We start from the raw sequence: 16,064 nt of genomic DNA on the forward strand, positions 1-16,064 counted from the left end.
ACTATGCTGAGTAGTATGATATGACAGAATCAGTTTCATTACTGAGCTGGAGGTAACAAGAACATGAATTACAATCCCTACAAGACAGCTTCTGCCAAAGAATAACCTCATTTAGACGGGTGATAACAAGCATGTCGGTTGGTTTTCAGCAGCTGTATCTGTGCTCAGCAATCTCCCTCCTGCTTGCCCTTAAAAGTTAAACGGGTCTTAAAATGGTTGCTGCTAACAAAATAATTCCATCTATCGTTCCTGCCATGCATCGCCATTGGCTGTATAGGTGTTATGTGCGCAGTTTTGAAGGAAGTACATGTTATAGCAAACGTGTATTTTTAGAAAATGAATTCTTGTGTTACGCTTGGTCATAAGAAAGCTGTTTGGAAACCTAACTTTCAGTTTGATTAGAACGTCAACACTGGCACAATCAAAATTAAAAAGTACTATTCTTCATCATGCTTTCTCTGATCTGCATAACAGAACCCAAAATGAAACTGTTACTCCACCCATTACGTAGAGTAGAGCATGATACATCACAGGTAAGTTGCAAACTAAGTAAGTGTTGATTCCACACCTAAAGAACCAGCTATGAACCAGGATGTTGCCATTATTAAGCTGTATAAGTGTATAGATAGATGAGCAATTAAAGATAGCCAGTGTGTTACTGAAATGGAGGGATTTATTCATTTATTCATAGACTTGTTTTGTATGGCAGCATGGAATGATGTAATATGCAATGTATTACTGCAATATGTATCCTGGAATAGAATATGCATTCTTCATTATTAAATCATGATTATGGTTAATTCTCTGCAACAGGTATGCGTCTGACCAGTGAAAATACATTTTATTCAAATGTAATAGTCTTTCGTTCCAATCATACATCTAAAAGACATCTTGGCCATTCTTCTGCACTGTCCATTATTTTCAGCTGTGAAACGTCCCTTAAAGGGATCCAGTAGACTGGATGTTATCTGTTCTGTTAATATAGAAATATAAATCCGGTATTTGGGGTGAAAATAAATGGTGAGAATTCCAAGTGTAATATTATATTACTAAACAATAAAAGGATTTGGTCTCAACGTAATCGCAGATACAGTTCTTGTTTTGCAGGTGAGAATTTTGAAAGTGTTAAAATCGAGCAATACACGATCGCTACAATAATGTAGTAAGCTGTTACTGAACCCAGGTTAGGACGTGGGTAAAATGCCACAACATCAAAGGGATGCATTAGTTTCAAAAGCTTAACAACCATGCTTATTTAAGAATAAAACAGTGGTGCTGAACTGTCATGACCGAATCAGGACTAATATGGTTGCTGTTAAATTCAGTCTTCCCATTTCAGTAAGAGCAAGCACCTGTCAGACATATTTCATTCACAGCTTGTTATACTGACAGCAGAATCTCAGAGGAATGCAAAGGAAACCACATCTCTACTTGTACTGGATTTACATATTGTAAACCTGTTACTGGACAAGCATTGCCTGTTTCTTAAAATGTTTTATTCATATAAATGCTCATTGACAACCGAACCACTAAAATATCAGCTGTTTATTAAAACCCTTTAATATAGCTCTTAGAGTAGTTTATTTGCATTCTTTAATGTAATATTTACAAAAGGGAATCTGTATACTACTGGTAAGTTTAAGATAACCTGTTCTGAAGTTCTGTGTGAATATGTGATCCAATATGCTCCTTGTAGGTTAGTGCAATAACTAGTATTAGACTGATGGTATGAAGTATAATGTTTTTGGAGGTTAGATGATAAATTATGTGGAACAACAAAATATACTTGTTTCCCCCCCCCCCCAAAAAAAATAAAATAAAATAAATAGATCTTGTTTGGTGCTTTTGGGGAGGGGGCTTCATCTCGACAGTTGTTTGTTTGTTTGTTTGTTTGTTTGTTTTTTAAACAGAACTGCAATAAGAGTCTTTTTTGAAGCATTATTTGTTTATTTATGTATTTTATTCTTTTTTACTACACAGGGAAATTACCCACTAACTAGTTACAGCTTTAAAAGGGAAATAACATTTGGAGACACATTTCTGCTTTCTGATTTTAATAATACAGGAAACATACAATTTGTCAACTGCTGTTATGCTTAAATAATGAGTAATTGTGTTAAATCCAAAGTGGATTAGCAGTAATCATTCTTTAAACACAATTAATGCTGCAATAAATTAATTGTGGCGAGCAGCAGTGTGTGTAAAAAAAAAAAACCTGGCCAATTATAACAAACACTTCCTATAAATGCACTCAGCTTCCTAGACAGCGGGTAATAATTAGAAAATAATTGGCCATTTAGTTTTATTGCTGCGCTGTGTTAAAGAAATGTGCCTCCATTACTCAAAATGATTGTTGTACTGTAAATCTGTTTACTCTGAGAATCTATCAAGTGCTGTGTGGCACGTGATGATCTTGACTGTGTATTACAACTTGAATGCCATGTAACTAGAACTGCAACAATGCTCAACACTGGTCAAAACCAAAACAATCATCACACAGTCAGTTTTACTTTTCAATTTCACAAGTGAAACCAGGGCAAAACCAGCAAGTATACAAAACAAATATAAATGTACATGTATCACAAAATGAAATAAAAAATCTGGACTAATATAGAATCTACAAAAGGCACGCCAAGAGAAAAAAGCCCCAGATACTGCAGCTGATTAAATGAATACATGCAGGGCCTACCAATAACCTGCTCTTACAAAGCTACTTGAGAGATCTAAAGCATTGATGGGGTCCAATCACAGGTCCTGGAGGGCAAGTCCACTCCAGCTTCACAGTACAATGAGATCAATTATTACTCCAGGGTCTGGATGGAGGTTTAAATGGTTCAGTTAAACAATTAAAACAGGGTTGGAACAAAGAAAAGGGAATAACTACACTGTTAAAAAGGGTTCAAGAAAATGATTGGATCAAATAAGGATATATAAATTCCCAGGAATCACATCTAGGAAGGCACAAACAAAGCAGGCAGGCGCTTATTACTTTCTAAGAGCACTCGTGTTATTCTGCTCTTCCATAAATTCCATAAAAAGTATAAGGGTGCCCATTTTTTGAATGAGGACCCTAGAAACAAGCAAAAAACAACGCCCATCACTCAAATAATGGTTGGGTTAATCGTTTTTGTAGCAAACTGCACAATACAGCTATTACATGCTGGCACTGAAATACTGAAAATATTTTCAGAAACAATGGGAAATGACAGGGCCATTAAAAATGTGCATTATACTTGGCATTCATCCAGATGTACATTTAGTAACAGACATACTCTCTTGGAAAACGTATCTCCATTACCTCTGGCTATGTACGCTATTTTTTTCCCCCAAAAGGTAAATGGAAACTGAGGCAGCCGTATTTAATTATGCCTCCAGGTAACCAGTACAGCTTAGCCCTATTAGCCCTAGCTGAATGAGTTTTAACATTAATATGTTGTTGTGTAGAGCCACCAGAAGCTGGACTAGTGGATGGGTGTCCTAGTCCACAACCTGTCAATGTTAAGGAGCAAAAAGGAAAGAATAACGAGTAACTGCCTGACAGCAATTGATGCAAATAATCAACAATAAAATCACATTATTTCTAATGAGGAGCCTCTTTTTTTCTGACAGCAGGTGAAGGGCTATGTATACTAATGGTGAATCTATTTGGACAGCTCAGACACTAGAAGCAAAGGGCAATTTAAAACAGCAGTTTCTAATTTCAGCTCCTTTTGCCCACCTCCAGCTGCTTTCAACATGGTCCACCAGTCTGGAAAGGGGACAACATGCTACCCTGACTGTGACTGTGTTATGGCATAGCCTGCAGCGGTATAAAGGAGCTTTATTCAAGGGAAGGAAATACAGATAAGGCAATCCAATCAAATAAGGACTCATAGGGTACATAAGAAGAACATAATAAAGTTTACAAATGAGAGGAGGCCATTGAGCCCATCTTGCGCGTTAGGTTGTTAGTAGCTTATTGATCCCAGAATCTCATCAAGCAGCTTCTTGAAGGATCCCAGGGTGTCAGCTTCAACAACATTACTGGGGAGTTGGTTCCAGACCCTCACAATTCTCTGTGTAAAAAAGTGCCTCCTATTTTCTGTTCTGAATGCCCCTTTATCTAATCTCCATTTGTGACCCCTGGTCCTTGTTTCTTTTTTCAGGTCAAAAAAGTCCCCTGGGTTGACATTGTCTATACCTTTTGGGATTTTGAATGCTTGAATCAGATCACTGCGTAGTCTTCTTTGTTCAAGACTGAATAGATTCAATTCTTTTAGCCTGTCTGCATACGACATGCCTTTTAAACCCGGGATAATTCTGGTTGCTCTTCTTTGCACTCTTTCTAGAGCAGCAATATCCTTTTTGTAACGAGATGACCAGAACTGAACACAATATTATTATTCTTATTATTTATTTCTTAGCAGACGCCCTTATCCAGGGCGACTTACAATTGTTACAAGATAACACATTATTTTTACATACAATTACCCATTTATACAGTTGGGTTTTTTACTGGAGCAATCTAGGTAAAGTACCTTGCTCAAGGGTACAACAGCACGAGAGGAGGCCATTGAGCCCATCTTGCACGTTAGGTTGTTAGTAGCTTATTGATCCCAGAATCTCATCAAGCAGCTTCTTGAAGGATCCCAGGGTGTCAACACTTCTCACAATATATCCAAGCATCTTGTTGGTCTTTTTTATAGTTTCCCCACATTGTCTAGATAAAGACATTTCTGAGTCAACATAAACTCCTAGGTCTTTTTCATGGATTCCTTCTTCAATTTCAGTATCTCCCATATGATATTTATAATGCACATTTGTATTGCCTGCATGCAGTACTTTGCACTTTTCTCTATTAAATGTCATTTGCCATGTGTCTGCCCAGTTCTGAATGCTGTCTAGAGCATTCTGAATGACCTTTGCTGCTGCAACAGTGTTTGCCACTCCTCCTATTTTTGTGTCATCTGCAAATTTAACAAGTTTGCTTACTATACCAGAATCTAAATCATTAATGTAGATTAGGAATAGCAGAGGACCTAATACTGATCCCTGTGGTACACCACTGGTTACCTCGCTCCATTTTGAGGTTTCTCCTCTAATCAGTACTTTCTGTTTTCTACATGTTAACCATTCCCTAATCCATGTGCATGCATTTTCTTGAATCCCTACTGCGTTCAGTTTGAAAATTAATCTTTTATGCAGGACTTTGTCAAAAGCTTTCTGGATATCTAAATAAACCATGTCGTATGCTTTGCAATTATCCATTGTCGATGTTGCATCCTCAAAAAAGGTTGATGAGGGTCTGACAGGCAAGGCATAACTAAAACAATGTTGTGTAATTATATGTATTATAATATAAGGTAACTCAAACATGTGTACTCTAGTACAGTATTTAAAATATATATTTTATATATATATATATACACTCATGGATTGTTTTTTAAGGGTTTTTTTTGGGTCAAACAGTTGTTTGGAGAGAAAATGGAGAAAATGATTGTCAACTACAAACCTTCTTTCATTAATCAAAACAGTCCTTACAAACAGCAATTCTTAAAACATGTCTTAACAGGTATACTTACTGCACTGTGTTTTAGTATGAAATACCATATGAGATTTCTAGTGATAATAATTTGGTCTACTCTTTTATAGTTCATGCGATAATGTATAAAGATATCACATTCACATTTCAGCTTTTTGCATAAGTGGCTAGTAGTTATGCAGTATAGACCTAAGGAAAAAAACAAATCCATAGCGACACTTACAAATGAATCCATATAGTGGTGCTCAATAATCCAACCTGACAATAATTAAGACACCCTACACAAGATATGCACAAACATCCAACAATGGATTTTTGACAGACTCATCAGCAGGTTTAAAATCTTTAAGGTTACGTTTCCATCAATTGCCCATTCATCAGTAGCTCACACTCAGCTAGCTCATCTTCAAATGTCTCAAAGAATATCAAGAGAAGCAGATCAGAGGGAAGTCAGGTAATTTCCCACATATCCTATCCAGGTGACAGGGACAAGGTCAACCTAACAATTACGGCTAGCGCATTGTGCATTGTGTTTTATTACAGCATGCTACCTTCGTTTATTGTCATTTGCTAATTAAAAGGTGTTTTTTTATTACTTGTAAATGCTTTGTGGAAGCACAAGGGGCTGGGATCAAAAAACATTTTGATCCACTGTATACTGTATGTATAATTTCAAGGTACTAGATTTCAAGTGGAGCTGCTTCAAAAAGAGACAGCATCATACTTTCATTGCACATATTGGAGATGAAAATGCCAACAGTTTTCTTATTAATGTTAGCGTAATCACATAATTCTTTTCAATATAGGTAGGTGTTAACAAACTGACATAAGCTCTACTCATCTGCAAGCAAAAAAGGCTTCTCATCACCTTGGAATTCTAATCTACACCTTGTCAGACACCTCTGGGTGATTGCGAATTTGCATTTATGTTTAAATGTATTAAAGTTTACCAGTAGGATGTTAAAAAAAAAAAAATACTTTTGTTTTCCAAACCTGCACTTCGTTTAGCACAGTGTTCTAAAATACCTCACTGAGAAACAGCAAAATAATTACAAAAAAATAAACTTGTTTTGCAACATGCACATTATTGGATTGTCCTTGCAAAGTTGTATGATTTATTTTATTATTTGATGTATTCATTTAGATTTTATCCTAATGGCCCTGTCACATTTTGTAATACTGACTGCAGGTTGCTGTATTCCCTGATGCAATTTGTAATACCTGGCTCTTAAATATTCTGCAAAGCACAAGAGTGATATAGTGTAGTCATTACAAAATTAGACAAGATCAGAGGCTACTTTTTAATTAACTGCTGCTATCCTTACACCAAATAAACAAAAGAAACAAAACAAACAGAACTGACCTGTTCACCTGTAGAATGGTATTACTCTCCTCAATGTTTCCAATATTTAACATGCATCAACAACCTGTTCAGCCTTATGCTTGGGTACACCTAACAGGTTCATCTAATCACAGCAAGGAGCTTCCAGGTGCTTACATGTGGCAGCATCATCAAGGGTGTCCACCAACATCCAATCACATTAGTTCTTACTTCACTGTAACACAAGCGATACAGAAAAAACCTAAAACCATGTCAACTTGAAGCGCTGAGAAGTTTTTCAGAAGTGTGTCAAAGGTTTTTTTTTTTTTTTTCTTGTTTGATAGAAGCTGTTGAGATGCTGAATTCCCGATGACACAGGTTTAACAGTGAAGCGATTGTTTCTGTTTTTTATTTATTTATCACGATCATATTCAAATGAGGGAGGGACTATGGATATGAGTCTGGGGTAGGGAAGAATTAGGTTATGTTTGTAACCCAAACAGGATGCCCTGCCATCACCAGTCCAATAAAACTTCTCATAATGTATTCATGTAGTTCTCTCCCTATTACTTTCCATAAGATCTTTAAAATCGAAACATCATCTTTGTCACAGTGTCCAATAATCACAAATTAGCCAGCGCTCAATGGATCTGATGAGACCATGCAATGATGCACATGCTTTGTGCTGCAGCCAGCAGAATACAATCCTTACCCTGGCTTGCAAGAAGGCAGATCGTTTCATTTACAGCGATACCAGGTTATGAGAAGAACATTCTGAAAGATCCTTTTTCACCGTAGTTCAGCAAATAGAGGCCAGGCTGGCAAGGTCACCTAACAAATCCACCCAAGGTTAAATCTGCACTGTATGAAGCTCAGTTCACAAACAGTTCAGAGATACTGTAATTCACATGCAATAGATTATTCAACAGCTGTGATCACAGAGACACGAGCAACCTGTCCAAGCATACCATTCACATTTGCTGTTTTTTTTTATTATGCCAGTGTAGAAACTCCAGGGCATGCATGGAGCTGTAACACTAGTATTGAGGCTTTATAAATAAATACATACAATCAACTATAAAACCAGCAGTGCAGTTCGTATTGCTGGGCAGCCAACTGAAGAAGGCTAATTCCTATCCTGCAGTTTTTTCAAATGTCTTTTTATGAGATCAATCTAATAAAACATCAAAAACAATATTTTACTCCTACGCAAGATATGCACTGCAATCACAGCCAGACATAGCCTTCAAAACATACAGCATGATAGTTGATAACTCATAAAGGCAGACCATTTAAATAGTAATGAAATACACAAGCTTAATAAATCCGGTCCAGTATCTCTACACATACTGAAGGGAAAACCTCTGCTTACATGTTTTTTTTTTATTCCGTAAGAATGACCTGTTAGGAGTTGTGCTTCACTGATATATTCCGTAAGAATGACCTGTTAGGAGTTGTGCTTCACTGATATATTCCGTAAGAATGACCTGTTAGGAGTTGTGCTTCACTGATATATTTCGTAAGAATGACCTGTTAGGAGTTGTGCTTCACTGATATATTCCGTAAGAATGACTTGTTAGGAGTTGTGCTTCACTGATATGTTATGCTATCATGATTTTTAAAAAGAGTTGAAAAGGTGTAGCGACCAATAACATATAAACACAAAGTGAAGAGGGGGCCCTCAGTAGCTCAGCTAGTAAAAGCAGTACTGTGAGGAGTGTATGGGTGTGTCATGCGAGATACCTTGCTGTTTTCAATCTTGGTGACCTGTCTTGGCTGGGGGCCCACAGGGAGCGCTTCCAGGGGCTGTGCTCTACGTGCTACAGCGGCCCCTGCTGGCCAGGTGCTGGTGAGCTTGAGCTGACATCTGCAGAAATGGCATTTGTTCTCCAGGGTCTGGTAATTGATTAGTCATTTTAGGATTTGGATTCAATATCTTTTTAAATGTGTGGTTTAACAGGAAACATGACTGGCTCTGTATGATACAATTTCAAAGGAGACATTGCCAAGAGACACAATTAAACCATTTCCTTATGAAAGGAAGAATGAGGAGATGCAATATAATGAGGGCTGCTGGTTTTCTGTTTTAACCGATAAACACTGATTAAAACACCCCTGATACAAAAAACAAAAATGCAATCGGTGTCTATCCAATAAATGCCAGAAAAAACACTGGAAACGGTTACTTGATTCACATTGACTTCACCCCTTTCTCAGTGCAGTTAGTTATGCAATGTCCCAACTTCCTGACTTGTATCTCGCATTGATTCATTCTGAATACTTTAAACCCACCTGAGTGGCAGCAAATTCCTACATTTCTATTGGAGACACTGCAGACAGGAATGCTTGTGAGATTTAAAATGAGATTGCTCGCAGCATTTACAGCTATATTACAGTTCGATAAGGAGGATTGTACACGCTCGTGGGATTTAAAACAGAATTACAAATTTTAAAAAATGCCTGTACACGCAAAAAACCCTGAAGAATATGCCCGTGACCATAAGGATTTCGTTGCGGAAGACAGCAAAGGAAACAAGGTACTTGTGTGCTATACATATTGTGCCAGGAAAACCTGCACAAGAATTTTGGGAAGTAACTGAAAAAAATAATCTCATACAGTATCTAAAAAGCGAAAGCCCTGAAAAAAAAAAAAAAAAAAAAAAAAACATTTTCAGGGTATCTACATAGAACTCAAATAGCTCAAAATAAACACATAAAAATGAAAAGCCCTAAGTATAATATAGTTTGTCATAGGTAGCCATTATGTTGTAGTTTAGTTTCTTAGAAGGTTCAAATTGGCTGCTTGTTTTTATTGGTTAAAGTTATTCATAAAACACTGCAATGTAATAACAAGGCTATTGGTTCTCCCTGCATTTATTAAGTTGTTTTGCCTCCTCCTCTTGGGACAGCGTGTGCTGCACTGTACACTTAAGCATTTTTTGTTAGGTTGTACTTGTTTGTTTCTGTTTGGTACCTGATATTTCATGGTTAACCTACATTATGAAGAGAGCACTTCATTCTTTTAAGTTCACCTTAATATGGTGAAGGAAATAGAGCATTATGTATTTGCAATGGACCTAAGTAAAAAATGCACTTAGTAGAAAAAGATAGCTAGATTAATACAACATCCCGTTCCTGTTGTCTCCCTTTTTTAAAGCCTTTACAAATTCAAACCACATCATTCCATTTCATTCCACATTGCATTGGTCTGCCTTTGCATGATCTGTCAGAAAATGAATGGTCTGCTGATTTTCAACTTTAAAAATGCAAAACAGGGCAATCTGAACATAACACAAAAGACACATGTTGCTAGAATCAGTTTCAAATGCATGTTTTGACAATTGAAGGCCAAAAGCTCATACGATAAGTACACAAACATTACCACTTCAAGTTATAACAGACAAGTCAAACCTTCTGTAACATTTCCACTTGTTTTAAATGCTTTGAATTTTTTGACACATAGTCAAAGTGTTAGCAAGGTCCACATAACAATTCCACCATCTGTGATTTTGAAACTGTTTATTTAACAAGACCTAAGCATTTCAGTAAGCTCTAAAAATAGAAGATGGATTTACAACATTTATATAGCATGAGATCAAATAGCACACTCCATGTTATTATTATTATTATTATTATTATTATTATTATTATTATTATTATTATTATTTATTTCTTAGCAGATACCCTTATCCAGGGCGACTTACAGTCGTAAACAAAAATACATTTCAAGAATCACAGTACAAGTAATAATACAATTATTGTATCGTGATGGGAATTTAACCCCATCCACGCTGACTACATTTTACAGGACCGGCAGCAAGATAAATACAATGACTTTGGTTCTAGCAAGTACAAGTATGACAAAATATGATTCAATAACGGAGTAGATAACAGTGTCAGTGATAGTTACATCAGGATATAATTAAATACAAAATACTACAGATTAAATAACACTTGACAGATTACAATACTCTAAAGTACAGGATTAAATGAAAAAAAAAAATAGGGGGCAGATAAGAGCAAGTAAAGCGCATTTAAGGAAGAGTGATAAGTATCCAGACCAAGAAAAAAGTGCTTATTATTTGGTACAAAAATCAAATAAAAAAAACAAATCTGGTTGAGCACAAGTAAAGTTTCTGCCTCTGCTGTTGTATTTCCCCAGAAGTGCCTGGAGATTTTTGGCTGGTGCTACAAATCCAAGTGGTCAAGTAAGAAAAGGGATTACAATTCCAACAGGAGGGCTGTTTATTACAGTATCCACTGCCTTGTGGCTCTACAGATCACAACACAACTTCATCCCGTATGATCCAGGAGATAGAAAAAAGGAAAAGCTTGCAGAAATGTGTCGTCAAATTCAGTAGAAAAAAGTGCTGCTGCTGATGCATCAGGAATAATGTTTTCGTCTCTTTGAAACTTATAGATCAAATTAATACAAAAGATCCACAAACAAAAAAAAAAAGTTTATGGGGTCCATTTTTTTTTATTCTGCTTCCACCAGTGCAGGGTCCCTCCCCCATTATTATTTAATACAAGAAAACATGTCTCCTATCAAACGTCCTGTTTACTTCTATTGGACTTCCTTACCGCTGGTACTACAGCACCACTCACCTAAACTGCTTGAGTTATCAGTCTTGTTAAATTGCATAACGCTGCATAACTTTACAACTCGCCTCAAAAAACAGATTCCAAGTGAATTCCATTAACTTGAGTGCTTGACGGGGTAATTACAAAACTAGTAATAAACATCCTACATATCTGAGCCGTTCAAATACCATTCTGGACCATATATTGAAGTGAGTAAAGTTTTCAGCCATTTATTCAGAAGTAAATAGAACTATTTAATGTTATTACGCTAGCAAGAAAGAATGAATACTTTAATAACTGTACATCATATGTTTTTGGATGTTTACATATAACTCTTTCAAACAGATTCATCTTGGGCTCTTTTTGTTTCTTAATGTTTAGTATGTTTATGGCCTACTGACAAATAGTTTAACAGTACATTTAGTTTTGGGGCCTGCTTTGTTTATTTATTCATTCAGGAAAGAAGCAAAGAAGGGAGGCATTTTAGTTTGCTAAACTATATACAATATTATTAAAGCCATGCCTCTTACCTGTTAGTAAAGCATTCATTTTGTCTCAGTAGTTATTAAGTGACTTGCATGAAATCACTGGTACTAGAAACTTACCAGGAAAGGTCGTCTTCTTAATTTAATATTTTTAAGAGGAAAACAAATATTGTGTTTTAAGTATTTTTAATATTACTTTCTTTTAAGTTTCTAAAAGGTAGATTTTAAGTGAAAAAGGTGCCATTAGAGTAACAGCCCTGTAGAGTTTGGTTAGACTCGTGTTTGGCAGATGAATTCTTCTCAAGCTATTAAATACATCGTCGTCCCACAGAGACTGCCTTCATGCTGGCCTTGCTGTGACTAAGCCTTTGCTTTGTATTTATTAGGCGTAATGAAAGTAATTTTTGAGTGACGTACTGTAATTGAAGTCTGCATTCAGCTTCCGTTACACAGCATAGTCCATTTCGCGGCATCCTGCACACCCGCCACTTTAATCACAGAGTACTTTGTCAACATTTAATCAACGGTACTTATTAATATGGAATTGATGGCTGGGTAGCTACCCCTGTGCCATCAATCACACAGGGGCAGCCAGGGAGGGCTCTGACACCATCTCTCTCAGTCACATTAGTGAGCCCCGGGGTTTTCTGGTTTGGCATGAAACTCACTCGGCTGTAAATGGGCACTCTGTCTCTCGAGCTCAACCCAATTTGTGTAATTGTATTATTTATTTTTTTTACTGAAAACTTTTACATTTTTTAAGGAACTAAGGGCTAAGGAACAAGCAGAAAGATGAAGGAAACACTGAGCCGATTACTTCTTGTTGTTCCTGTCAAGCAAGCTAATTTACATGCTTATGAGTATTTATTGCAGTTGTAAATAAAAGTATGAATTGTATTTTAGTCACTGACAGGGAAGCAGGGTTTATTAGCCACTTTAGATGACCCAAGGATCCTGAAGTTATAATTAGAACAATGCACACAAATGACAACGAAGCACCGTTTAAAGATCCTACTCCATGAATAACGGTTACCTCATTTCCCCCTGATTCTTGTCAGAGGTAGCTGATGAGTCACGTACTTGCTTTCTCCTTCACATTTGACAATAAACTGTACAAATGAATGAATAAAACAGCTATTTGAGTCACATCAACCTTTTAACTGGTTATAACTTTTTTGTATGTATTTTTGCAGCCTATATGGGAGACACATGCAGGCCAACCCAGAACCCCCAAAGAAAAACAGTGACAAGACCAAGAAAATCAGCCGCAAACCTCTGGCAGCTAAGAACAAATGAGGAGGACAAAGCCTGTATTCCAAGAAGAATGGATTGCATGTGCCTTTTTTCTATGTATGTACCTCAAGAAAGAAAAAAAAAAAAAAAACATTTTGTTGTCAAGAACAAATTATTAATATTTAAACTAACAAACTCTACAAATTAATGTCCTGGGAGTTTTCTACATGTATCGCACCGTTTTATAATCGCCACAGAAATATTAATCTCACCAGTGGTTTAAGCTTCATACATTGTGCCACACTGTTTATGTAGGTATGCATCAGCTAGTTTATCATTTTATTATGTGTGTTTTTAGCTTTTAAAGCTCACACTTTTTTTGGACGTCATCTACTGTAATGTGTCATCTTTCATTTCAGATAAAAGTCTAATTTGTTCCCCTTTACTTTAAATAAAAGAACGTGTTTGTATGACAATCTGTATTTTTATTTTGGTCTTTTATAACATCCCACTGTGCTTCTGGTGGACAGATTATTATTTTAATTGTTTTGTAATCATAGTTTTGATTTTGTAGCAGGTAACATTTATAAATATTACAATTTAAATTGGTAACTTCAAAGTATAAATGATTATTTGAGAATCCTAAAATCATCTTAAAAATGAAGATGATTAATAATAGCCACACACACAATAATGACCAAAGGCATCCCATATATAGATTTTTAGTATCTCCTTATGGGTAGGTCAAACATAAGGTCTTCTGATGTATTTCCTCCCATTGCTAATTTTCTGAGCTACTAATCATTAAGACGTGTTATACGTGTAAAATAAGAAATGTAATATTCAGTTATGTTTTAATAATAATTTTTTTAATACACAAGATCAACAAAATGTCAATAAATATTACTCCACTGGAAGCATTTGCCAATACTATACAGTATATTGTTTGTGTGTGTGTGTGTGTGTATATATATATATATATATATATATATATATATATATATATATATATATATATACACACACACACACATACACATACATACCTGATTCTATTTTCCCAGTAGAGAATGGAGTGTGAATATTCCGTTAAGTTAACCCATGTTTTATTTCAAGCTAAGATTTTCTTAGTAGTAGCCTGACACAATTTGTTGTCTTTCTAATTGAGACAAGTGTCGTTTGCCCTCACCATCATGAACAGTGAAATTGACAAGCATAAAAAGTGTTTCATATTGTATTTTGTCTAATATTTATTCTGAAAGTAGAAATTAATTAGCAAAGTAACTTAAATGATATTGCAGGGTTACTGGACTAAACTAAATACCTAGATAACATAACATTGGCTTATAGGATGGTTATCATTCCTTAACAGAATGGATGAGTATGATTTACTAACCTTTTGCAATACTAGAGCTCTTAGTTAGGCTTGTCCATCCTCAGTAGTATTCAGAGATTTCTAGTTTTTTTTTTTTTTTTACTGCTGGGTATGCTTATAGGGAGTTGCAGTACAGCAATTGTTTAATTGTATTCACAAGAGTCTTTAAGAAAGGCTTCATTAAATGGAGGCTAATTCAGTACCAAAGCCAATCGTCTGTAGTCTAAACACAATCAATATGCTCAAACACTGTATAACCACAATCGAAATACAACAAAGCATTTCAGTTTAGTGGCTGATCAATTACTGACATGTTTGTTAGAAAGTAGTCATTTTTTTATTTATTCATCTCACCATTTCAAGGGCACTGGTATCACAGCAGACCAGTAACATTGATTTTTATTCAGTGATTTATGAAACTGAAAGACCCACATATTGGACTTGCAAAAAGACATTCTGTACATAATGTACCACCATTACAATTATATGCTGAAGGTAAAAATACTCAAATGGAATAGATCTAAACTTTCAGGAGCCGAGGTAAAATCCATCTTATAATGAAAACACAAGTTCTTGGGGGCCGTGGCCATACCGCATTTTAAGATGTACAGAATACAGCAATACAGAATGCCAGTAGGTAGAGGCAGTGTTAGATAGGTTTTACTGTGCATATTGTTGTGTGTAGTCTACACTTGTATAGCCTGTGTTGTGTTGGTGTACTTTGGTATGATGGCTGCCTTTAGAAATGGACCTGGGTTAGCTAATGCGAGGTCTATAACACTTGAATGAATATGTTTTTATACCACGTTAAAATGACACACACCCTTACAATAAATGTCATTTGAATACCAAGCAAATGGATTGCATTGTTATTTTTTGGTTTGTTTTAATACCAATAATTATTCCACCTTACCCAGCTGCGCACAGAATTAACGTGTGTGTTGCTTCTACCAACTGTGGGTGATGAACCCATTCAGTTTTGCGGCATGAAGGTGTCATTCAAATGCAGTCCAAATGTTAGAAGGAGTACATCCGGGTAACCGAAATTTAGCAACAACAATATGATATGACAGATGTAATTTGCATAATACATTAAGTCATGTGACTGTCCAGTTGCACAAGTATGTGCAACGTATTGTCGGCGATTCTATTTGTTTCTTATATGATCCTTTAATAAACCCTGTGTATTCATCATCAATTACTTTGGTGTGTTTGGGTCCATTTCAGTTGTATTAACTCTGCAATAGTAGTTGGTGAAACACAGTTTGCATCTGTTGTTTATACATTTCTATTCAATAATTTTTTTTTTTTTTTTTTTTTGCAGGCAATATTTATTGTCTGTTTGATACAAGCAGCGGCATCTAGTTAGAATTAAATAGCTTTTGACCATAACAAATAATAGTTTGGCATTACATGGTTCATTCATTCATCATTTTATGAAGAAATTATAACAAGTGTGAGGTGTTTTAAATGTCATGGCCTAAAGTTATTATTGTGTTTCTTTCAGACTCACGCAAAGCTGTCTTTTTAGTTTTAGTTTTAAAC

At 35.8% G+C, this 16,064-nt stretch overlaps 1 protein-coding gene across 1 annotated transcript in view; it reads left to right on the top strand.

Annotated features, from left to right (window-relative positions):
- Positions 1-13,620, top strand: part of LOC117435363 (ras suppressor protein 1-like) — a 53,926-nt gene extending 40,306 nt beyond the window's left edge. Inside the window, exon 9 of the mRNA XM_034058456.3 lies at positions 13,105-13,620. Coding sequence (XP_033914347.1) covers positions 13,105-13,207 — 103 coding nt within the window. The 3' untranslated portion in view covers positions 13,208-13,620. The remainder of the gene's footprint in view (positions 1-13,104) is intronic.
- Positions 13,621-16,064: the final 2,444 nt, after the last annotated feature.

Source organism: Acipenser ruthenus, chromosome 3 (genome assembly GCF_902713425.1).
Source record: "Acipenser ruthenus chromosome 3, fAciRut3.2 maternal haplotype, whole genome shotgun sequence".
NCBI lineage: Eukaryota > Metazoa > Chordata > Actinopteri > Acipenseriformes > Acipenseridae > Acipenser > Acipenser ruthenus.